Here is a 25043-nt window from a genome sequence, read left to right as displayed (position 1 = left end):
AAGTGACTTGCCCAGGGTCACACAGCTAGCAAGTGTCAAGTGTCTGAGGCCGGATTTGAACTCAGGTCCTCCTGAATCCAGGCCCGGTGCTTTGTCCACTGTGCCACCTAGCTGCCCCTTAACTTGCTTTTCAACATCAAGATCTACATAGGTTGGTAAACCATGTGTGTGTATGTGTGTGTTCAAAAACAAAAGATATGCACGTGGAACCCCCCCAGAGAAGCACAGACAACCAATGGGAAAATCTGACAACCACGTTATTAGTTTATGACATCAGGCACCGCCTAAATGATTTGGTAAATAACTTAAATCACTGGCCACCAACCAAATTTGGGTGTAATCAGCCAATACCCCTAGACAGTACTTCAAGAATATTGCTAGAGACCCCCATGGGGTCACTGATCCTAGGTCCCTCCTAAGTCCTCCACACTTGAGACTCCAGCATCTATCATGTCCACTTAAGGGCAGTGTTGGCTGATGGAGATTTCTATATTTGCCAGGGAACCACGTTGGACAGAGATTCAAGGCCTCCAACTATGCAGAGAAAGAGCCTTGTCATTGAGTCCTAGCACAGGACATAGTAACAGAGATCCCAAGGAAATCAAGTTGATGGCTCATTCCCAGTGAGGTCAATGTTTGAATTGTCTAATCCGCAACATAAACTAAAGCTTGCACACATTTAATTAACAAGGTCTGTTAGCATTGAGAGCTGTGAAGTCTAATTAGGGTTTCCATTGCACTTTTCAGCATACGTAATGGCAAATCTTGCCTGAGAACCATGTGATAGAGTGACTTGCCAGGATTTGAACCCAGCTCTCTCTTCCTGATTCCAAGTCTAGCACACACATTTGTCTACCACACTTTAAAGGCATCTTGTAATTTGCAAAATGCTTTAGAGGTTGGCTAGTGAGGTGGAAAGGGCTCCAGACAGAGGCTCCGAAGGACCTGGCTGGAGTATGACAACTTGGCCACTTGCTGCCTTGGGCCTGGTACAAGTCCCCAAACTCCCCTTGTGTAATGGGGCATCTTACTTGTATTATCTACCACTCTCACAGCACTGTGGTGAGAACCAAATGAGATCATATATCTTCAGTGCAAAATTAAAATATCCTTTAAAGCCAATGCCTCCCCCAACTCATACTTGGGTTGGGGGGAGGGATTTAGCTCTTCAGATCCCCTGGTCATGCTCCTGTCCCCCCAGCTACTCTTGGGAAATGGACTTTTTGGACCCACGTGTAAAACTGGATATTTCTCTCCATTTGATTACATCTTCCTCAACTTGGTCACTCTGTCATCTCACACTTTGGGTCTGTTTTCTCCTCTAAAAATGAAACAGTTGGTGTGATGGACTAGATTCTTCTCACCAGTGCAATGGTACAGGAGAGTTCCAGGGGACTCATGATGGAGGAGGGTCTCCAAATCCAGAAAAAAAAAAGAACTATGGAGTAGATGCTGAATGAACCATACGATTTCTTTTGTTTTTGGTGCTGTCGTTTTCCTATTTTGAGGTTTTTCCTCATTGCTCTGATTTTTCTCTTATAACATGACTAATGCAGAAATATGATTAATGTTGTTATGTATATATATAACCTATATCAGATTACCTGCTATCAAGGGGAGGAGGGAGGAAGGGGAGGGAGAAAAATCTGAAATTAGAAAACTGGTATAAACAAATGTTGAGAACTATCTTTACATCTTTACATCTTTACATATTTACATCTGTAAATGGTAAAAAATAAAATGTTTTTATTAGAAATTTTTTCTTAATGAAACCATTGGGATGGAGTGGTCTCCCCCAGCTCTGATCTCCTTGGAGAAGGGGGTGGGGTGCTTTGTTTTGGTTATAAACAAACCAATGGTCTACCTCAGCACCATGGACAGCGCTCTCTACTTGCCCTTCCCCCAGATCTAGCAAATGTTTTTCGGAATGGGGTCGGAATTGGACTAGCCCTGAGAGGCATTCAAAGGGGCTCAGGAAAGAGCAAGACGAGAAGAGTGGTGGATAAAGCACTGGCCCTGGATTCAGGAGGACCTGAGTTCAAATCCGGCCTCACTCAGACACTTGACACTTACTAGCTGTGTGACCCTGGGTAAGTCACTTAACCCCCATTGCCCTGCCAAAAAAAAGAAGAAGAAGAAGAAGAGTGAGCACAGGGAGACCTGGGGACACCTACCTTCCCTTCTTGAGCCCGAAGCTCTGAGACTTCTGTCTGCATGTAAAACTTGATTCCATTGTTCTCAAACATCTGTTTCGGGGAAAGAAAAGGAGGTGGGTCTTCCAGAAGCTCCCTGCCCCCAGGAGAAGGGTCTCTGGGCCTCCCTTTCTCTCCCCAGGTGGTCTATAAGATCACATGCTCAGCTAGGGTTGGGGTGCTGCCTCTCACCTTCATGAGAGCTCGGCCAACTTTCTCCCCAAGGAACTTCCGGAAGGGCGTCTCTTCTAACTCCACAACTGACACAGAGTGTGCCTTGTCAGTCAGATAGGCAGCCACCTCCATGCCTGGTGACAAAAAGGACATGCTGACCCCAAAGGAATAAGATGGGGATAAGGACCTTCTGATGATTCTCAAATGCTGGGGTTCAGGAGACGGATGGACACTTCCACTTTCTACAGGGGACTGAGATGGGCATGGACCCTTGGATGACTGTCTTGAGCTCCCGACATGAGGATGAAGATGGATGCCCCCGGTTTCTCAGGGGACTGAGATGAGATGGGTACTTTGACTTCCCCGAGAGAATGAGATGGAGATAGGCACAGACCTCTTAGGAGGAGGGATGCTCTGACCTGATAAGGGGCTGAGGCAAGGATGCTCCTTCTGGGTGTGAGGGAAGCCTGGGGACCTCCGACCAAGGCCCACTCACCCAAGAAGGCGGCCCCAACGACAACTGCATTCCTCCCACGGGCCAGCTTCCCGATCCTATTGGCATCTTCCGGGGTCCGAATAGTGAAGACGTTCTCCACTTCTTTTCCTTTGCAGCTGAGGGTCTTGGGACTACCCTCCCCCCCCAAACAGAGACAACATTATTCTAACATCATCTTCATTGATTAGGTTCCCTCCCCAACTTTTAACATTCATTCATTCAAAAATCATTTACTAGGTGCCCCCCGTGTGCCAGGCTCCACACTAGGGGCAAAGAAGGAAACACCCTTTCCCCTCAAGAAGTACATGGTAACAGCAACATTGTAGCAATGATCGCCTGAGAAAGATTTGACTCCTGGGCTCAAGGTGATGATCCCAGATGATTCCAAAGGACCCAAAATGCATTCGCCTCCAGAGAGAGAGACCTGATGAACTCTGAGTGCAAACTGAAACAGATATTTTTCTTTATTTTCCTTGCTTTTTTTGGCAACACGGCTAATGTGGAAATGTTTTCTAGGACTTCATACACATAATGAGGATCAAATTTCTTGCCTTCTCAAAGGGGTGGGGAGAAGGAGCTGGAGAAAGAGAACTGCAAACTCAAATTTTTTTAAATTAATGACAATAGTGTTTTTAAAAATAAGCTTATGTTTATTTTATTTTTTTTATTTATTTTTTTGCAGGGCAATGGGGGCTAAGTGACTTGCCCAGGGTTACACAGCCAGCAAGTGTCAAGTGTCTGAGGTCGGATTTGAACTCAGGAACTCCTGAATCCAGGGCCGGTGCTTTATCCACTGCGCCACCTAGCTGCCCCATAAGCTTATGTTTAACTGAGGGGATTGCTGGGGGAACAACATTTATACAGAAAAGCAAATACAAAGCAATACAGAGTAAATTCAAGAGGGAGAGAGGAGGGCTAAACCCCCAGTAGGAGAGGAAGAGGGGAAGAAGAGGGAGGAAGAGGAGGAGGCTACATCAGGAGGAGCCACAGGGAGGAGGGAACAGCTGAGCAAAGAATTCTAAGCCACAGAGATGAGGAAAGAGCACATGCTGGGCATGAGGGGCAGCTTGCAAAAGACCCAGAGGCCAGGGATGGAAGGTTAAGTATGAGGGTGGCAAGCAGTGAACAAAGGGGAAGTGCTGTGTAATTGTAATCGATCTGGCAAGATGGGCTGGAGCCCAGTTGGGAAGAACTCTAAATAGCTGTGTTTGTCCTAGCATCAGGACAGGGCATGAAGCTTTCTGAGCAAAGGAGAGACCTGGTGAGAATGAGCTTTCATTAATGCACCAAGAAACTCTTTCCATCTCAGCTTCTAAATCCTCACCTCCAACCTCCCCCCTTCATCCTCTCAGTCTCTCCTCAAATCTTCCCCAGTAATACCCTGAGATGCCTCCAATTTTCTTCTGTAATCTCCCTAGTCTTGTGAATGGCTCCCCATAATTCATGCCCCCACCTCCTCTCTGAAGCGTCCTAGTGATCCCCAAATGATAATGTCTTAACATCTAATCATTTTACAGAGCAGATCTGAGACTCAGAGGGGTTCAGTGACTGATACAAGGTCATCCAAGCATAAATAGTGGAGGCGGGGTGCCAACCTGGGGCCTCGGACTCCAGATCCTGTGACCTCCCACTCTGTTTGGGCCAGGCCCTGGTTAGGGCCAAGGGAACAAAGAGATCAGGCACTTTCTCCTCATGGGCCCACCAGGGCCAAGGGAGTCCCAGGCCCTCCCTGTGGCTGGAGTGGTCTGTGTTCACTCCCCTGGTTTCCTCTGCCTATTAAAATCCCACCCCCTTCCAACAGCACCTTTGGGGATCCTGCTCCAACCTGCCAACAACCAAGGATGAGCCCTTGTGCCTCAGAGCCATCACAAATGCCACATCTACACCCCTCATCTGAACTCCTCTCGTTCCATTATTTTTATATCCGGGAGGCAAGTCTGGTAGAGTATAAGTCTCCACTGGGTTTGGAGGCAGAAGTCCTGGTTCCAAGTGACCCCCAGCTCTGTCGGTCACTCCTTGTGTAGCCTTGGGTAAGTTATTTCACCTCCAGGCCTCAGTTTCCTTATCTGTAAAACTGGGCTAACTTGCCTGTACTCTATACCTCACAGGGTTCTTATAAATAATGATGATATAGAGCGCTCTAAGGTTCACAAAGACAGGTTTTGAGAAAGGTAACTCAGTAGGAATACTGTTTACCACATTGGAAACAACTTGAAGGAAGGGATTATGTTCTAGTTTCTTGGTAGCCCCTTTTGTACCTAGAAGAATATGAGCAAAGCAAAGAATCTATAAATGTTGGAATTGGTTTTTCTCCATTTCAAATAACCCCTAGCAATCCACACAAGAAAAGCCAAGTGGATGAAAAATGCCTATTTTCCAGATTATGACATGCAGTTGGATGGACTGCCTACAGTTCATCAGTCTGTATAATTTGGAGGAAAGTATAGGATGAGGTGGATGTTGGGATGAGATGAGTCAAGAATTGCAAAGGGGAGAACAGGATAGAATGTACTGGGGAGCTACACAGAACTTTCTCTTTTTTGTGGGGCCATGAGGGTTAAGTGACTTGCTTGGGGTCACACAGCTAGTAAGTATCAAGTGTCTAAGGCTGGATTTGAACTCAGGTCCTCCGCTTCCCCCTGAGACAATCCCACCTCTTTTAACACCAACATTCTTCTAGGGCTGCTCTATGGCTGTGAATCATAGAACACCATGGTCTCAGAAGAATCAAAATTGTGGGTGATGCCAAGGACAATAGAGAGACAAGTGGGTGTCAGTAGGTGGCAAGTTAACACCGACTATAACTTAGTAAATAAGAAGCAATGCCCAGCACATAGTAGGTACTTAATACAAGTTTGCTGACTGACCAAGAAAAGTGATTTCCAGACCTGAGAGGTTCAGTGCAGGAGGAGAGTTGTTCTCATCCTCCCCTGGGGGCCACTCACGTGCTTCCTGGGGCCAAGAGCAACTTATTGTACTCCATCTTAAAGCCATCCTTGAATATCGCTTTCTTGTTCTTCACATCCACCGTGACAACCTGAAATCAGTAAAAATAAGGAAGACTTAAAACAGGACCAGAGAGTGGCAAATAGCCCAGGTCATGATGCCCAGCAGGGCTGGGGAGGGAGGTGGTGAAGTAACTGACCCAAGGTCATGTGGGGGCAAGGCAGGATTTGAACCCAGAAATCCTTTTTCTTCCTAGCTCTGTTTTATCACCAGAAAGTGGGGACAACGGCATTTTGTCACCCGATGCAAAGGAGGTTTTAGAGATAGCAAACAGAGCTGGAACTAAGATAGGGCCATCAGGGCCTTGTCCCAGGGAGTTAAAATTCAGTTGGCCATGATGATAGGTCCAACTTGCTGTACAAAACAAGAAGCCCTGAAGGAGGATGAAAATCATCATAATCATGATATATAGCATTCTCCTTTAAGGTTTGCAAAGCACTTTACATATGTTATCTCATTGGATCCTCACAATAACCCTTTGAGCCACATGCTGTTATTGAACCCATTTCACAGGTGGGAGGCTGCAAATCCCTGAGTCAAGATGTAAACTCAGGCCTCTCTTACTCTAACATTCTATCCGCTATTCCAGACGTCCTCCTCAAGATTCTATACTCTAGTGTTGCACTCAGTGGTAGAAAACTGGGCCTTGAGTCTCAACACTGCCACTTGCTGGCTGCATAACCTTAGGGAAGTCACTTAGACCTCTCTAGGTTCAGTATTCTCATTTGTACAAGGGGGTAGTAAAACCCACACTGCTTGCTAGCTGCTTGGGGCAGCTAGGTGGTGCAGTGGATAGAACACCAGCCCTAGAATCAGGAGGACCCAAGTTCAAATCCGGTCTCAGACACTTGACACTAGCTGTGTGACCCTGGGCAAGTCACTTAACCCCAATTGCCTCACTGAAAAAAAAAGAAATGGATCAAACTTGATAAGGGCTATAAAACTGCTTTGTAACTATCAAGTGTTATAGAAAGGTCAATTTGTGAAATTATTTGAGTCCAAGTGTCAGACTTTACATTTATACCTATAATTGTCCTCTCCCACAGTTTGACCCATTGTTCTTTGGGTCCTCATTCTGTCATCTGGCAAATCAGGTTAGTTTTCTCCTCTATAAAATGAACCCTAGTGTCCTTCCCATCTTTGATAACTTGGGAAGGGCCCCTGGTCTCTCCTTCTGTTCCTTTGCAAACTTTTTTTTTTTTTTGGATGAGGCAATGCCAGGGTTAAGTGACTTGCTCAGAGTCACACAGCTAGTAGTTGTCAAGTGTCTGAAGCCAGATTCAAACTCAGGTCCTTCTGAATCCAGGGCCAGTGCTTTATCTACTGCATCACCTAGCTGCCCACCCCCACCCCCACTCCGGTCTCTCAAAGGCCATGCCTGTAGAGCCCTGGCTCTACCAGGTCCTACCAGGGTGGATGATTTTAAGTTGGCCTAGGGTTGGATTGGTCAGCCTTTCCTGCCTCTGGAATCCACTTCTCCCTTCAACATTCAGCTCAGCTCCCACCTACTACATGAGGCATTTCCTAATCCTTCCTCCCCTCCCCTAACTACTCTGCAGTACTTTGTATAGAGTTTGTATTTCATCGTCTGCATGTGTGTTATTTCCCTCTAGTAGACAATAAGCTTACAGAGGGCGGGGACTGGGGTTGTTGTCTTTGTATTCCCAGTACCTGGTACATAGTAGGAGTTTAATAAATGCTTATTAAGTTATACCTTAGAGTATAAATTCCTGAGCTCCACCACTTGCTCACTGAAATCTTAGAAAAGTCCCTTCTTCTGGTCCTCAAAGGCCTCCCCTCTTACAGCCTCAGAGGTCCTTCCACCTCTCTCAGGGAGCATATGAGTCTCAGCGGTTCCCACCCTGGTCCTCATCAAGGTGAGCAGAACGCTCCTGTGGGATGACATCCTGTTGTGGGTACCGTGTTTTAGGAAGGCTGTGAATCAAATGTCAGCATCCAGGCAGGATGAGCAGAGCAATGAAGAGCCTCATGATCATACATTATGGGGACTAACTGAAGGAACTAACCAGGGATGTTTAGGGAGGACAAGGAAGCTGTCTTGTGGGTGAGAACTTGGACTGGTTCTGTCAGGCCCAGAAGGTCAGAAAAAGGAGAGGGGGGGCAGAGAGACAGCTTTTCACTTGATGTGGGGAAGACCTGCCTAATAATTAAAGCTGTCCAAAAGTGAAAGGTGTTGCCTTAAAGGTAGTGAGGTTCCTGTCGCAGGAGCTCTGCAAGTAGAAGGTAGATGACTATTCATCAGAGACATTGTAGAAAGGATTCCTAGTCAGGAATGGGTTGGACCAGATGGTGTCTGAGGTCCCTACAACTCTCAGTTCTAGGACTATAAAACATCTGGGGCAGCTAGGTGGCGCAGTGGATAGAGCATGGGCCCTGGAGTCAGGAGGACCTGAGTTCAAATCTAGCCTCAAACATTTGACACTTACTAGTTGTGTGACCCTAGGCAAGTCACTTAACCCCAATTGCCTCACCAAAAAAAAAAAAAAATCTACCTCCTATATGTGGGCTGTTCTGCTCCCAGTGATAGCAGCCAGAGGAAAGGGTATGGTGACCCAAGAGCTGAAAAGATGAGTTCCAGAGGTACTGTGTCATAATAATACAACACATGGGGTAGCTAGGTGGCACAGTGGATAAAGCACAGGCCCCAGATTCAGGAGGACCTGAGTTCAAATCTGGCCTCAGACACTTGACATTTACTAGCTGTGTGACCCTGGGCAAGTCACTTAACCCTCATTGCCCTGCCCCCCCCCCCAAAAAAAACCAAAAAACAAAAACATAATAATTCAACACAGTCACATGTTTTCCCACACTACACGCATGTCTGTCCCCTGGTCCCCTACCTCCTCCAAAAGAAAAAGGCAAACTAACTGCTGACAAGCCTTCACCTCTCTCTTTGGAGTCACAATTCCCAGACATTCTGACCACCTTTGGGAGCCAGACCCTTCACTCTTCCAGCATGAATGCAAACATCCTGCCCCCAACCCAGGCACACTCCGCACTTGTGCCCGAGAGAACAGAGCACGATCGGTGCTATCTGTGTCATTTGTGCTCCAGGGGAATGGATTTCCCTTGCAGGGAGGTCTACGTGTGTGCCTGTCTGTGCAAGGGGCTGGGAATTCCAGAAGCCACAGCCGAGTCCCTGGGAGGAAGAGGCTCTCCAGGAGAACTGGTTCCACTCTCCTCCATTACCAACTCCCTCCTGAGGCACCAGCACTAACCTCCACGTTCGCCACTAGAGGGGGGTAATCACATCATGGACAACCAGGTGGGGCAGGCAGGCCCTTGGTCACAGAAGGAAATGGGGATTTCTCTGCTGCATCTGCTCTTTGGCGTCTCCCAGGGGTTTGTGGATTGGTTTTGTCTTTTAAATAAATCGCTCTAAGCCCTTTACATGTCTACAAAGTAATTGTCCTTCTTCCCCTGGGACTCCCCGCTTCCCTCAGGTTGGCTTTCACGGGCCATCTTCAGAGACAAATTGATGATTCCGACTCAATAGGAAGCAATTCCTAGAATCCCCAAGGGTGGATTTTTGTCCAGGCTGCATGACTCCGTGGAGATGCCCCCCCCAAACCAGCTGGGCTCCATAGGGCTGTTTTCACCAGCCTCTGAGAGGTCAGATTTATAGCCTGACCCCATTTCCTGACAGTGTGGTGCAAGGAAAAATCTGGCGAACTTTTCAAGTTTCAACCCTTATTTCTACCAAAAGTTGTGTGACCCAAGGCAGGATACTTCCTCTCTCTAAGAAAATGAGTCTGATGATGCTTGTACTAGCCCACAAAGAAAGCTGTTGGAGGAAAGTCCTTTGTATACTGCAGAGATAACCGTTATTACAACACAGAACACAGAGAAATCGTGTGGGTTGGGTGTGAGCACCTCTGGGACTCGATAGGTTATGATGGGAATACAATAATGAAAGGTCATCCCTCGTTCAAAAGGAGTGGTGGGGCAGCTAGGTGGCGCAGGAGTCCGGAGGACATGAGTTCAAATCCGGCCTCAGACACTTAACACTTACTAGCTGTGTGACCCTGGGCAAGACACTTAACCCCAATTGCCTCACTAAAAAAAAAAAAAAAGAGTGGTGAAGGGAGAAAATGTACTCTTGTCTGGAAAGTCAAGAGCTGAAGTGGGGAAGAATCAGAGACAAAGATCAAAGGAGGAAGCAACAGAATGGATATCATGGGGGGAATACTCTACAGACCCCCGGAGCCAGGTAGAAGACGTACAGGACAGGTTTCTGAAGCATACCACAAAGCTGGGCTATTTGCGCCCTGATGGGGAGAGACCTTTGATGGAGGATGCTCTTTGAAAAATGAAGCAGCTGAGATATCCCTGTCTTAGCATAAAAATCACTTCATCCCTCAGAAGGGGAAGGAAGGGATGAAGGGAGGTGTCTTTTTGGACCTAAGTCTGGCCAATGAGGAAGAACCACAGTAGTAAGAATGTTGGGAGCCTCCAGACATGGGGACCTCATGATCGCTCTCTGTGGAAGCCTCCACTCGGACTCCTGACTTTGGGTGCTCACTACACCGCCCTGTCTTTTCTTGCCTTGATTCCACCCGTCCAACAGCCTGCAATGCACCAACCCAAAGAAGCTCTGAGGAGCTTCTTCTCTCTATCTCCTGATGCTACAGACACCAGCCCTTCTCACTTCTCCACAGTTGGCCCAGCTCAATCCTCAACCACATCTGGGGCCCTTGTGCCCACATCTGTGTGACACCGCTGGAAACATCAGGGGTAAGCCAGATCTTGGGCAAATTTCTTCCATTCTCTCCATTACCTTCAAATCTCATTCCCAGGGCCACTGGGTCCTCCCAGGGCTAACATCCAATGCTTCCTCCCTCTAATGTGGAAGATCCCCAAAGCCTCCTCACCTGGGTCTCAGTCAGGACTTCGATGTCATATGTCAGGAAGAACTCCTTGGGCCTGAGTGCAATCTGCTCCGGCTGGGAGTCCAGGGACTGCAAAGAGGAGGGTAGCAGAGTCATCCCTGACCTTCTGGTCAGCCTCCCTGCCTCCCATTGAAAGGCTGCATGGGCTCTGGCCACCTCCCCTTCCCCGGTCGTACTCCGACCTCACTCCTGCCCGTTATTATAAACAGAAGTAGAACTACTGGTGTCGAACCAGGGTCCAGAGCTCCAGGGTTTCTGGACGGGAAAACTGCCCCAAGAAATAGAGCGGTCAGTGTTTCTCAAGCAGGGATTCTGGGCTTCTGCAGCCCCTTGGCCTCTCAACTCTCAGCCCTGCTACCCAGCCCCAGCTTCCCCTTAACTGCCTCCCAAGTCATGATGATGGCTGGCATTCACACAGCCCTGTAAGGAGCCCAGGACACTCTCCCAGGCCTCTGCTGGTCCACATTCTCCTTATCATCCCAAGCTCTGACAGTCAGCCCCCTTCTCGTCCCAGATGTTCTCCCTCCCTTGGTTCTATGGTCTTGCTCTCTCTGGCTGTGCTCCTGCCGCTTTCCTCCATCTACTCTGATGGATCATCCTTCTCCTCTAACGTACCTAAAAGCAACACCACCCCATCCCCCACCCCCCACCCAGGCTCATCTAGGGCCTTCTCTTCTCTTTTTCTTTTTTTTTATTTGAGGCAATTGGGGTTATAAGTGACTTGCCCAGGGTCACACAGCTAGTAAGTGTTAAGTGTCTGAGGCCGATTTGAACTCAGGTCCTCCTGAATCCAGGGTCAGTGCTCTATCCACTGTGCCACCTAGCTGCCCTGGGCCTTCTCTTCTCTCTGCACTTACTCAATCTCTTGGGATCTCATCAGCACCCAGGGGTCCCCCGATTCTCTTCAGACGATGCCCAAATTCACACTTACAGCCCTGGTCTCTCTCCTGAGCCCTGGGGCTGCTGGACAACTCTAACTCTGCCTGGTCATCCCACCAGCATTGTGTGATAGCCTCTCTTCTGTATCTCTAACCCCCTACCCCCCACCCCCGTGCTTAGCACGGTCATTGGCACTAAGCAAGCCTTCATTGAATCGGCACTTGATCACCTCAAACTCAAAATGCCCCCTGCTCCCGACTCATCCCTTGCTCCTCAGACCCAGTCGATCATCCAGCCTTGCCAACTCTCCTCCACCATCTCTCTTTCCCACCCTCTCCTCACTCCTGGCCTAATCCAGGCCAATGTTGCTTCTCTCCCAAACCTCGATGGGTCTCCTTGCCTCCAGTCTCTCCCCTCCCTAATCCATTCTCTACACGGCTGCCAAAGTGACCTTCCAGAAACACAGATCAGGACCCGCCACTCCCCTGCTCAAGTCTTCAGTGACTCTATTGACTCACAGATACGGTAACAAACCCTCAGCTGGGCATTTAAAGTCCAGACTCCAGCTGACCTTTCCAGTCTTGTCCACTACCCAATTTAGGCCCCAACTTCTGAAACTGTGGGTCATGACCACATATCGCATAACGGAATGTGGGGGTTGCAAAAGTTTGGCAACATACACCTATTTTATATATCTATATACCCCGGGGTTGCGTAAAAATTTCTCTGGTGAAAAGGGATCGTGACTGGAAAAAGTTTAAGAAGCCCTGATTTAAGCAAGCTACTCCCCCTCATAGGGAACAACCAAGAGGTGCTGCAGTGGATGGAGCGCCAGGCCTGGAGTCAGGAACATGAGTTCAAATCCAGCCTCAGACACATCCTAACTGTGTGACCCTGAACAAATCACTTCACCCTGTTGACCTCAGTTTCCTCCTCTATAAATGAGCTGGAGAAGGAGACAGCAAACCACTCCAGGATCTTTGCCAAAACAATTCCAAATGGGGTCACAAAGAGCCGGACACAACGGAACAACTGAACAAGGAGTCATTATTTCCCATTAGCGTCTGCACGGTGCTTTATGTGTTTTCTCTTGGATACCCAGAACAACCCTCTGAGCTTGAGGCGTGTTAGCTATAACTATCAGCGGGCAGACTTCTCAGCCAGGTCTGAGGAGGCCACTGCCAACAGGAATGGCTATCCTGATGAGGGCAAATGGGGCCATGCAGTTAAACAGCAGATGCTCACTCGGGGAGCTTACAGTCTATGGAGCTTCCTCACCAGTAAAACACTTGCACTCCCTACTTCTCATGATCACTGTTATTCTTACATAAACTTTGCAGCTTCTCTGTCTGCCTGCCCGCTGCCCCGCACCCAGTAGGCGCTTAATGTTTGTTGAATTGAACTGACTGTGGGTGACTACAAGATGAATGAGAGGATGGGCCCAGAAGGAGAGGTGCTGGGGAGATGAAGGAGGGCTATTTGGAGAAGGCATGCCCATGGGGAGCTGCTGGGGATTGCCAGGCCCCTAGGAGGGAGGGATGAGATGGGGATAAGGAACCTGCCATCCCTTCTCTATCGCTGGCATCAAAGACAATGCTGTCACCAGTATCCAAGGGTATGCCAGGCCCATGGGAGGCCTGGAAGGGGCTGGGGACAAAAGGGAGACCTCTGAGGCCCCTCTCCAGGGACCCCAGGCTTGTCGACTTGTGTATGTTCATGAGGGGCTGATTTGGTGAAGGGGGTCACCAGCCTGAAGCCCATGGTTCTCAGACCAGCATTTAGTTAGAATCTTGCCCCCATTCTCAGGTTCTGAAGCCCCACCTCTGTCCATCAGTAGATGGCGCAGACTTAGGGGAGGGGCACCTGTCCTCACCAGGCAGCAGAGACCTCTGAGTCCTCGACCCTGTGCCCTCCCTCATCATCCTGTGCGGCCCCTTCCCCAACCCCATTCAGACCTCCAAACCAGAGACTCCAGCCCTGCCCCTCCTCCAATCACAACAGGGGCTGGGGGAGGGTGGGGAGCAGGCTTCTCTGAGGATGGGGCGCCCATTGACCGGGAGCCCCAGGGCTTCAGAAGATGAGAGGGCCCTGACTAGGGATGGCCTGTGGGCTCAGGCGAGAGAGAGCTGAGGTGACCTTCCCAGGGGTACGAAGGGATGTTGCTTTCTGAAGTAAAAGCAAGTTAAAGACACTTCCTAGTCAAAGCCCCTTCCCCTGTTTTCTTGCTGTTCAGTCATCGCAATGTGTCTGACTCTTCTTGGCCCCATTTTGGGCTTTCATGGCAAAGATACTGGAGTGGTTTGCCATTTCCTTCTCTAGTTCATTTAAAGATGAAGAAACTGAGGCAAGTAGGGTTAGGTGACTTGTCCAGGGTCACACCGCTAGGAAGTATCTGAGGTTGGATTTCAACTGAGGTCTTCCTAACATCAGGCCCACACTCTGTGCACTATAGTGCCGCCTATCAACCCCTTTGTCATGTTACAGAGGAGAAATTGTCAGCCCAGAAAGGGCTAGTGAGTGACAGAGTCTGGATTTGAACTCAGAGCCTGTGACTTCAAATTCAGGACTTCAGCCACCTCCAAGGACACACACACACACACACACACACACACACGTGCACATACACACGCACACGGACAGTTAAAGCCAGGCTAAGCCCCTGTTGGCTGAATGTAGGCCTGCGTCCAGCCCTACAAGGATCAGCGTCCTGGAGAAGTCTGCACTCTGAGGGTCACCCCAGCCAGGAGGCACAGCAGAGAGAGCACAAGGCTTAGAGACAAGAGGACTCAAGTTTCTCTCCAGTCCCTGTGAAGGAGGGTAAGCCAGGTGGATCTGGGGGGCGCTGGGGAGGGGAGGAGACGCCCACCTTGCTGAGCTTGGGTCTGTCATAGGGAAGGTGTCTGTCCATTGTGCACATCACGATTCTGTCGGAGAAGCCCTCCTGCCTCAGAGTCTCTGCACACACCAAGCCGGCCGCCCCTACCACAAGAAGACAGAGCCTCGAAGGATGGAGTGAATCAGATTCCCTTCTCCCCGCCAGGGCCGAGAGCAGCCTGTCACCATGCAGAGGCCGGCAGACCACCCACGGCCCACGGGGGCGAGGGTGGGAGCAAGGCCTGGGGCCTCCAGAAACAGAAGTGGGGGGGAATGGGATGGCCAAGGAGGGATGGGCAGATGTGAGGCCACAATCAGTCTCAAGGATGGGGATGCCCCTCGGGAGGGTGGGAGAGTGCTTAGGAGCTTGGACACCGAAGACCCAATCTGGGTATTGTGGGAAGGGGAGTCTTTGGTGTATCGGCTCTCTGAACCACCTCAGACTTGGCTTTGGGCCAAGACCTGAGGTGGCCAGTGTTCCCAAAGATGAAATTGGAGATTTTCTTGGACACTGAGCCCAGGCTGAGCCCCGATCCCAGGCCCAGGTTGAGCCCCCTCCCCCCTGCCACTGTAGGCGCTGGTAGCTGCAAACCCCTGGGCATGCGCCCAGAGCCCCCCCCCACTTGCTCACCCGCTCCCACGATCAGGATGTTGGTGCTTCCTACATGGTAGTTGTTGAGGGAGATGCACTTGGCCATCACCTTTGTCCTCTTCTGCATCTGCAGGGCCTGTGGGACCCAAGGGTGAGGAAGGATCCCTCCCACCCTGGGCACCCCAGAGCCTAAGAGGAGAAAGTCCTGGGGTCAAGAGGAAGGGTCCAAGGAGAGGGGCAGTGTGCCCCCAGAGGCCTATGGGAAGGACACTGGCCAGCTGTTAAATGTGGGCTAGGGCCCCTGGAACAGAGAACTCTCCCCAGCATTGATCCCACCCCCTGAAGAGAACCTACTGTGTTTGTGTGTGCGCTCAAGCGCACACGCGCGCGCACACACACACACACACACACACCCCTTATCCCACCCCACCTCTTCCCAAAGAGATAAACAGGGCCCAAGAGACACAAACACACAGAAGGAAGCACCTACATGCTAGACACCCCCTCCCTTTCCTGGAAATCCGTCCTGAAAGGGGTGTGGATTAGAGATTTCCAGGGGCCAAGCCTTTGATCTAGGCAGGACCTTTGTTGAGGAGGAATGGGGCACTTAGCCTAGCTGATAATAGCCAAGGAGGGGGTGAGGGGAAGGTCTGGTCAGGGGGAGTGGGCTCCACCAGAAAGAGGCAGGAAGAGAGCGAATAAGGGAGACGGAGCCTTCCTGGCCCAGCTGTCCCCTGGGGGGGGGGTGGAGAACAAGTGCCACATGGCATAGGGGCCCTGGCTTTAGAGCTGGGAGGGGGGCCTCAGAGGCCAGGAATCTGAGACCCCAGAAGAAGGGACTTCTCAGCATCCCACAGGTAGGATGCCAGCCAGCCTTTCCCTGAGGCCAGGGCCTTGGCTCAGCTAGGAAGCCTCAGTCTGCAGAGGCCAAACATCTGACCTTGAAGCCGAGCTGAGTGACCGTGGCCTTGGGGAGTCTCCTTAACCACACCCCCCACTCCAGCCTGCAGCAGGGCTGGAAAGGTCAGCATCATCCTTGGCCTGCTGGGGGGCCAGGGAGGTTGGGAGGGAGCAACAGCCTCTTTGTCCTGCTTCCCTCTGGGAATCCCAGGGTCTGCCCCCAGGTGGGAAGGAACTGACTCTTTATCTGGCTTAAAGGTGAGATCTCTGTGTCTCAGGGGCTGCTGAGCAAAGTGCTGTAAACACATGAGCTCATTTGTCCTCCCAAGTCACTGTGAGGGAGCTGCTTTTATCATGTCCATCTCACCAAGGAGGAAACAGGAAACAGACCTGCCCACCCTCAGTAAGTGTCTGAGGCAGGATTTGAACCCAGTGCTTCTGACACCAAGGAGAGCTTCTAGCCATGGGAGCTTCCATGATCATTTCCCATGACCAGCCCTTCCTTCCCTTCTTCCCAGGTCTTGTGGATGGAGACCGGCTCTGGGGCCGCTAGGTGGTGCAGTGGATAAAGCACCAGCCCTGGATTCAGGAGGACCTAAGTTCAAATCCAGCCTCAGATACTTGACACTTACTAGCTGGGTGACCTTGGGCAAGTCACTTAACCCTCATTGCCCCTCAAAAAAAAAAAAAAAGATAAGAGACCAGCTCGGATCAAGGAGGCCTGAGGAAGGGGCAGCTCTCCAGGGACCCCAGGCATACCCAGGGGTCTCAACCCAGTGCTTCAGGTGTTCACACACTGAATTGTGGAAACTGAGGCCCACAGGTGAAAGAGCTCACCCAAGGTCACCCAGTCAGTAAGAACCAGAACCAAGATTTGTTCCTGGGTCCACTTGGTTCCAGACCCAGCAAGAAAAGACCTCTCAGGGATGGAGACACCAAGACCTTGGGCTAGCTCAAGATTTCCCAAGGTCACAAAGGAAGCGTTGGACATGGGACTAGAACCAGCTCTCATACTAGAACGTTTCCCCCACTCTAGTCCTAGACTTGGAATCAGGGAGATCCAAGTTTGAATCCTGACTGAGACACAGGCGGAGTGACTCTAGGCGAGACAACCCCCACTGATGCTCAGTTTCCTCAACTGTGAATTGGAGAAAATAGTGCACTCTACCCCAAGCTTGTAGAGATTATCTGTGGAAAACCCCTGGCAGAACACAAGGTGCACGGTCAGGTCAAGTGTGATGACTCGGGTTATCATTATTCTTAGAGTCTGTTCAGGGGACAGAGAAGGAGCTCAGCTCCTGGGAGGGGAGGATGGGGAAACGGGGGTCATGGAAGATGTGGAAGCAGAAAGGACGAGTATCCCCATTTTACGGGGCACAGAGAAGGAAGAGAATAGAAAACACAAAAAGGTCAGAACTGGTCGATGTGTAAGGATGCTCAAGGTAGGCCCTGGAGACAAGGGGAGAAAGTGCACCCCTCTTTCTGGGAAGGGGTGGGGGGGCTATGGGTGCGGAGTACCAAAGGCCCTGCGGCCCAGTGGCTGCTGCTGTCCTTTGTTACCAGGAAAAGGGAGCCCTTCAGAAGGGAGGTGATAGAAGAAACCGGTGTGATCAATAAAAACAATAATCTGACCAAGACGCGTTTTTAAACGCTGGGGCTGGATCATAAGCCAGGTCTGTGGACAGAGGCTGGGCCACATCCCACAACCTCAGCTGGGAGGGCCCTGGGAGGCCTGAGGCTGACAACAAGAGGCAGCCCGCCCCCCTCAGCCTTCCTGACAGGTGGGCATTCAGCCCCTTCTTGGAGCCTCCAGTGCAGGGGAGCTCACTCACTCCTGAAGATGCCCATTTCACTCGGCACAAGGCTGGGATAGTGGGTTGGGTTGAGGGTTAAGGTTGGGGGTGTTCTCCTTGACATTGCACTTAAATCTGCCCCCCATGACCCCTTGAAAGGAGGCATCTTTAGGAAGTTCCGACGCTTCCCCCCCCCCACCCCACCACAGCACAGCCCAACCCTGCCCTGCCAGCCCCAACCACTTACCTGTTTGCTGGCTCGAATATACACCTTCTCTTTCTCAATCTTCACCTGAGACAAGGGAGTGCAGAAAATGGGTCCCCCCAGCCCAGTGGATCCTGGAACCGGCCTAAGGAGAGCGGACTCCAGGGCAGCCCACCCATCCCTGGGCAGGGAGCCTGGGCTTCCCCAACACTCCTGTCTCCCACAGGTGAGCTCAGTGACGGGGCAGACTCAGGAGGACTCCGCCCAGGTTCTGACTGTATGTGGTCCCTATCCCTGGCCTACCAGTGGGTCCTGCCATAGCCGGACAAGCCTTCCAACCCTGGCTCTGGATTAGGCCCCCTCCCTGCCATCCTCACCCACCATCCTCACCCCCCATCCTCACCCATCAGCCCCCTCCCCACCAGCCTCACCTGCCAGCCTCACCCCACCATCCTCACTGTGGGCCTCCCTCCCTACCCTCTCCACACTGGGCCTCCCTCCCATCTTCCCATCATGCACCGGTCTTCTCTCGCACCCGTGGGCCTTGCTCCCCGACTCTGCTCTCACCTGGAATTTGGGCAGGCTGTCCAGGCCCGGGAAGTCTTCAATGTCTCCAGTGGCGATATTGAAGCAGGCACCGTGCCAGGGGCATCGGACCCTGCCCCTGGAGAGAACCCCTGGGAAGAGAGAGCTGGCACTAGGGGCCCAACCAGGAGGCTGCAGAAGCCGGGCTTTGGCCGAGGCAGTAAAGGGTGAGGAGGGAGGCCCAGGTCCAGGGGCCTGAGGCCCCATTCCTAGGGCCTTGGGGCAGACTCCCAGAAGGAAGGGTGAGAAATGCCCCCACCTCTCACTCTATGGGCTGGTCAAGACCTCCGGAGCCCCCTCCTATGCAGAGACTTCTCAGGCCTCCAACCCTCCCCCAGGCCCCACACTCCTCTCTGGGCTCCCAGAGGTTCCACCTCCAACCTCATGGTCCTCAGAGACCCCCCCACCTAAGTCTCCTTACTGTTCCCAGGAACCCCCGCCGCACAACCCCCTAGGTCCCCCGGCTCCTCAGAGAAAGAAGGGTGTAAGCTCTGTCTCTGCTCTTGGGGCTTCCCCTTAGTCTCCTGGGAGGGGGAGCACTCCCATACCATCCCCCCCAGGACAAAGGCCCCCAAAGCCATCCTTGACTCCAGACAGAGACCCCCAGAGGAATCTCCTTTCCCATGAAAAGTCCCTAGAAGTGCCCCCTCCCCAAAGAAAGGTCCCCAGGAGCCCCCATTCCTGCCAAGGGCTCCCCGGCCTCAGCCCCCCAGCCCCAGCCCACCTTTCACCAGGGGGGCTCCATAGTGTGGACATTTGTGACCCAAGGCATGGAATTCCCCGTTGTCCTTCACCAAGAGGGCCTTGCCCCAGCCCAGCTCCACCTCCCGCATCCTAGGGAAGGAAGGAGACTCAGGACCTTGGGCCAGGCCCACCAGCCCAGCCCAGCCCACCCATGGACCCAGAGAAGTCACGGGTCCCTAGGGAGACCTGGAGCCCCAGGAGAAGCAGGCCCTCAGCCCCAAGGATGTCAGGAACCGAGGCCCAGGTGGGAACAGCTGAGCTGCCCACGAGGGTCAGAGGGAAGAGGCAGGCTGGGCATGGGCATGAGAAGCGGAGGGGGCCTGCAGGCCTCTTCTCCAATAGCTGAAGAGGGAACAGCACCCAGGCAATGCCGGATGGGCCAGGGCTGTGGGAATGGGGGGGGGCCTGCAGGCCTCTTCTCCAATAGCTGAAGAGGGAACAGCACCCAGGCAATGCCGGATGGGCCAGGGCTGTGGGAATGGGGGGGGGGAGAGATGGAGGGGAGAACTGTCCCAAGGGGCACTGGGAATTGGGGGGTCCCCACTGCAGAGGTCAGAGGACAGCAAGGTGAGGAGCTGGAGGGGGGCTCACTGAGCCGGGTGTCTGTGAGGGCTCTGACGCCGTCAGCACCCCTTCCTCCCCACCCTCCCTCCTTCCAGAACTCCACAATCTGGATGCAAGGGTGCGGCAGGGCTTCACGGCAGGCCCCTGGATCCAAGGGGAACCCACCAAGCACCTACTGGCCGTTCTCCAAGTCCTTGGCGTGGCACACGGCAGCCTCCACTCGGTCGTGTGGGCTGGGGTAGGGGTGCAGCGTGGAGGGCCGCTCCTCAGGGTGGTAGTGCCGGGCCCGGCCATTGGCTTTGTAGGCCAGGGGGCTGGCCTGGCCGTTGGGAGCTGCATCCTCTTTGGCTCGATCCTTCTCGGGGAGCACCACTTCAATTTTGAGCTCCACTGCGGAGGCAACAGAGCTCATGAGGTGCTGCCGGGCCCGGCCTACCCACTGCGGGGCCCCAGGTTCCAGAAGGTTGATGTGGGAACAAGCCCAAGGGCCAACACTCTGCCTCACTCTGACTCCCAAATGGACAACCAGGTCAGGGCGGGCCAGTGTGCAGCCTCCCCTCTGCCAGCTCCGCCTCAAGGGCGCCATCCTTGCCCAGGCAGAGGACCCCCGGCAGTCTGTGCAGCGGCCCCCTCCCCCCTGACACCACACAACCCTCCTTGTGGACAGAGCCCAGATTTCTATTGAGAGTAGATTGCAAGCTTCCCGGGGCAGGGCCTAGTCTATCCTTGGTCTGGGAAACCCCCATACACAGCACAGTGTGGGCCACAAAGTGAGGGCGAGAAGTGCCGGCTGATGCAACGTAAGAACTCCCAGTTTTCCTGGGAAAGACATAATGGGGCAGATAGGCAGCGCAGCAGATAGAGCACCGGGCCTGGAGTTGGGAGGACCTGAGTTCCAATCCGGCCTCTGACACCTACTAACTGTGTAACCCTAGGCCTGGGCAAGTAACTTAACTCCAAATGTGAGAAGAGGAGAGGGAGAGGGAGCGGGAGAGGGGGAGGAAGAGGGAGAGGGGGAGGGAGAGGGAGAAGAGAGGAGAGACATAATGAGGAATGTGTTGTTGGAGGCATGATAGAGTATTGGGCTTGGAGTCAGGAATTCCTGAGTTCAAATCCTGCCCCAGATAGTTCCCAGCTGTGTGATCCTGGACAAGTATTGCTCATCTCCCAGCCTCAGTTTCCCCATCTAGAAAATAAGAGTACTACCCAGAGTGCCAATCTCTTTTGTAGCATGCAGGGAGGTGCTGAGAGACGCAGGGATTCTGCAAGCCTTAAAGGGCACTATGTGTAATCCTGGGCTCCTGCATGCCTAGGAGTCACCCACCGGAGGGGGATTCCGCTGAGAACTCCAGAAAGGAAGAGGTCTGGGGTGTGTGGAAGGACTCTGACTTCCCTGGGGCCCTTTAAAAGGAGGACAGGAAGCATTCCACAGTCTGCACATTGCCAGCATCAAGCAAAACACCTGGTATACATCAGGTAATCCATAAATGCTTGAGAGCTGATCGATCCTTAGAGCGAGCTGGAATGCCCTTCAGATGTCATTCAGGCCAATCTACTCACTTTACATGTGGGGACACTGAGGGCTACTGGACGACAGACAGAATCATCGCTGTGCCCCAGAGCAATAAGGGACGAAGGGTGCGCAGGTGCCACTGACCGGCCTTTCTCTGAAGCCAGGCAGGGCCGTGGCCTCCTCTTCTGCTCTGTGCCCACCCACCCACCCACCTGGAGCGATCTGGGGCTTCAGGGGCCATGGGCAGTAGATCCCCTGGCTCCCAAGGCCATTCAGGTCAACACAATCCAGTGTAGTTAAGTGAGCCTCAAACTTAGAGTTGGGAGAGACCAGGGTCAACTAGCTAGGCTGCAACGTGACCTTGGGAAAGTCACCCACTCTGAACTTCAGTATGTCGTCGTTGTTCAATTTTCAGTCATGGCCAACTCTCCATGACCCCACGTGGGGTTTTCTTGGCGGAGATACTGGAGTGGTTGGGCCATTTCCTTCTCCAGCTCATTTGACAGATGAGGAAACTGAGGTAAACAGGGTCAAGCGACTTGCCCCAGGTCGCACAGTTAGTAAGTGTCTGAGGCTGAATTTGAATTCAGGTCCTCCTATCTCCAGGCCAGATGTTCTATCCACCACAGCTCCACCTAGCTGCCCCAGGACTTTGGTATCCTCTTTAGTCAATGAGGCACCTACAAGGATGCCTGGAAGCATATGAACATTTTCCCACTAGCAATGCAGGGGGGAGGGGGACTGGAGGGCCCATGAGCCCCGGTACCCAGATTACAGGGGGAAATGACTTGCCCAAGGACAACAGCTAGTTAAGTCCCCAGGACCCAGGGATTCCGGCCTCCTTCCCCATCCCCAGGCAAGCAGCAGCTACCTCCTCAGCTCCTCCCCTCCCACCTCCCCGCCTCTGCCCAAGCTCTTCTCAGGGGAGGCAGGAGGTCCCTTGTAAAAATATCTGTTGATAGCCATCACGTAAGGAGACACCACGCCTGGGAGGAGCCCAGAGGGCCCAGCTTACCCACCGGGCCTGCCTGTAGCAGCCCAACCCAGATACTGCCAAGCCAGCCGCTTCTGGGCCTAGGCCCAGCCCTGGGGGCCACAGGCGGCAGCAGGACCCCCAGAGCTAAAGCCTGGGCACGAGCAGGGGAAGCCTCCCTCCCTGCATCAGAAAAGCAGGGCCTTTAGGGGGGCCTCTGGGGGCATGGCCCCGACTCCCCAGTGGAGTCTTCCCTTCAGAATCTGATCCATCTCTCTGCCCCTTGGCTCTGGCTCTGGGCAAAAGGGCCAACAGCCACGGTTTGGGGCTATCAGGATGTTCTCTCACAGGCCCCCACAGAATCTCCTAATGGCAGAGCTAGAACAGACCCTCTGGGGTACCCCAACCAGCCCCAAAGGTGCTACATGAATTGCTTCTCTAGAGCCTCTGACCAGCAGTTATTCAGTCTCTACTTGAACACCTCCAGTGACAGGGAACTCACTACCTTGCAACACTGTCTAGTCTACTTTTGGACAGTTCTAATGTTAGGAAGTTTTCTGGCTTTCAAACCTTCATGTCCCTCTTTGCAGTTTCCAGCTTGTTCTGCCCTGGAGGCCCACACAGAACAAGGTCAGTCCCTTCCCCACGAAACAGATACCAGAAGACAGTCAGCCTGACAGACCCAACCACCAGCTGCTCCTTCCCCATCGGGTCCCTCACTCCAGCCCATCAGCGTCCTTTATAAACATGCTCTGACCAGAGAAGAGGACGGGCTCCTGCCTTCCTCACTGCTGATTCTCTGCCTCCCTTGAACTCAGCACCAAGATTCAGGAGCAGGAAGAGGAAGCCGCCATGGCACCCTGGAGACCCAGGGTCAGGAGAGACCTTCCTGTGGACTCCATGGGGGGGGGGGGCTCTCTGAGCATCATTAAAATGGGGTTGTAATGGAGCCTCTAGGCCCTGCCTCCCCGGGGCTCTTGGGAGACTGAGTTAAGACCAAGCCTGGACTGTGAGCTCGGACTTGGGAAAGGGCCCATAGGGATGACCTCCAGCCACTGTGGAGGGGAAAGGCCTGAGGTAAAGTCCCCAGCAGACCCAAAACAGGAGAGCAAGAAAAGGGGACCCATCTCCTGAGTTATGAAGAATGGTAGAGTGGGATGAGAGAAGGTTGAAAGCCCCTTTCAGCCTAAACAGCCTTGCCATCCCCTGTTCTAAGGTCCCTCCCAGCTCTGCCATCCCCTGTTCTAAGGCCCCTCCCAGCCCTGCCATCCCCTGTTCTAAGGCCCCTCCCAGCTCCAATGTCCTTTCATCTTAACCCTCCAGGACATACTCCCACCCACAGCCTTGACCATTTCCCCCAAACTCTGGTGGCTCCTTGGCTGTATGGCCAGTCTTGTTCCCTCAGAGACCCTCTGCAGGTCGCTGTCTGAAGGGCTGTTTTGGGGGCCCCTTACCTCAGCCGATCTGTCTCCCTAACCTGGATGAATTGAGCCGAGCTCTACCCGTGAGATCCCCCCATTCCTGCCCCCCAAGCTCTGAACCCAGAGTCCTCGTTCTCTCTGCTGTGCCAAGTGGCCCAGTGGCTTCCCAACCTGCAGGGACAGGTGAGGCAGGTCCCCCTTCCCCCTGGTGGGCAGCTGTTGTCCCTGGGTTCCCACTGATGTCACCCAGACCTCTCTTCTCAGAAGCAGCGAGAGCCCAGGCTAGGGGAGGCACAGGTGGTGGAGTTGCCTCTGGGCTCTGCTGCCTGCTGGCTGTGTGACCCGCCACAAGCCCTGAGCCTCAGTTCCCCCCATCTGTAAAGTGGGGGCAGGAATACTTCTTCCCCATGATGTCAGAAGGCTTTCTGGAGGAGGGCACTTCTCTAAGGAGGACAACATCCCCCAGTGCCCTTAACCCCTCCCCCCCAGCTCAGCACAGATTGTTCCCTGGGCCCCTGCCCCATTCAGCACAGCGGCTGTTGGCATGTGAGCCCGGGCAGCTCTGCGAGGTCTCCGGCCTCAGCCCGGGCGGCCCCGTATTAACATTCCTGGAACTGTCTCCCCGCGGAGATCACCACAGGCCTGACCTAGTTTGAGCTGCCGTTTCCAGGACGAGCCGCAGGGGTGGGGGCGGGGAGGGGGAGCCGGCACCTGGCTTGGGTTTGGAGAAGCAGCCTCCCATGGCGCTGGAGCTGGTGAGCGAAGGACACCGGGCTGGAGGCTAGGCCATGGTGGGGGCGTCCAGAGGCGGCCGGGCCCTTCATCAGGGACCCGGCGCATCCTGCACAGCCCCCCGAGGTGGCTCCGTCATTGCTGCCACGAAGGGGCTCCGTTGCCTGCCAACCTGAAGGGAGTGCAAGATGCCAGTTAGGACTTTAGCCTCCTCCCCAATGCCAGCCTGTCCCCAGCTACCCCATAGAGAAGAGGACCAGAAACGATACCAAACCCGCATCTCTACAGCAGTTACTGCTGGGGGGAAGGGCATCTGAGCAGCCACTCACGTGCCCAGCACCCAGAATCTTATAGATGGGGAGACTGAGGATAAGAACATGGGCACACACCTAAGAGAGGCCCTCCATCCTCAGTTATTTTCCAGCCCTGATGTTCTCTGTTCCCTGTTCTCAGGCCCCTCCCAGCCCTGACATCCCCTGTTCTAAGAGCC

General features: G+C 53.0%; 1 protein-coding gene across 3 annotated transcripts in view; it reads right to left on the bottom strand.

Annotated features, from left to right (window-relative positions):
• The window catches only part of AIFM3 (apoptosis inducing factor mitochondria associated 3), a 46010-nt gene that overhangs the window by 12481 nt on the left and 8486 nt on the right, over positions 1-25043 (bottom strand). For 2 of the 3 annotated variants that reach the window (XM_043968308.1, XM_043968317.1), the window contains exons 2-13: positions 24533-24725; positions 20091-20304; positions 19331-19440; positions 18589-18698; positions 18064-18108; positions 15163-15259; positions 14524-14636; positions 10761-10847; positions 5808-5899; positions 2863-2993; positions 2385-2500; positions 2175-2246 (exon numbers count right to left, since the gene is read on the bottom strand). In XM_043968308.1, the coding sequence (XP_043824243.1) occupies positions 2175-2246; positions 2385-2500; positions 2863-2993; positions 5808-5899; positions 10761-10847; positions 14524-14636; positions 15163-15259; positions 18064-18108; positions 18589-18698; positions 19331-19440; positions 20091-20304; positions 24533-24563 (1218 nt within the window). In that variant the 5' untranslated portion in view covers positions 24564-24725. Of the gene's footprint in view, positions 1-2174; positions 2247-2384; positions 2501-2862; positions 2994-5807; positions 5900-10760; positions 10848-14523; positions 14637-15162; positions 15260-18063; positions 18109-18588; positions 18699-19330; positions 19441-20079; positions 20305-24532; positions 24726-25043 lie in introns of those variants that run through there. The other variant, XM_043968325.1, reaches the window with a different exon arrangement.

Source organism: Dromiciops gliroides, chromosome 1 (genome assembly GCF_019393635.1).
Source record: "Dromiciops gliroides isolate mDroGli1 chromosome 1, mDroGli1.pri, whole genome shotgun sequence".
NCBI lineage: Eukaryota > Metazoa > Chordata > Mammalia > Microbiotheria > Microbiotheriidae > Dromiciops > Dromiciops gliroides.
Note: the sequence above shows the minus strand (reverse complement) of the source record. Positions and strands in the feature narration are given on the sequence as shown.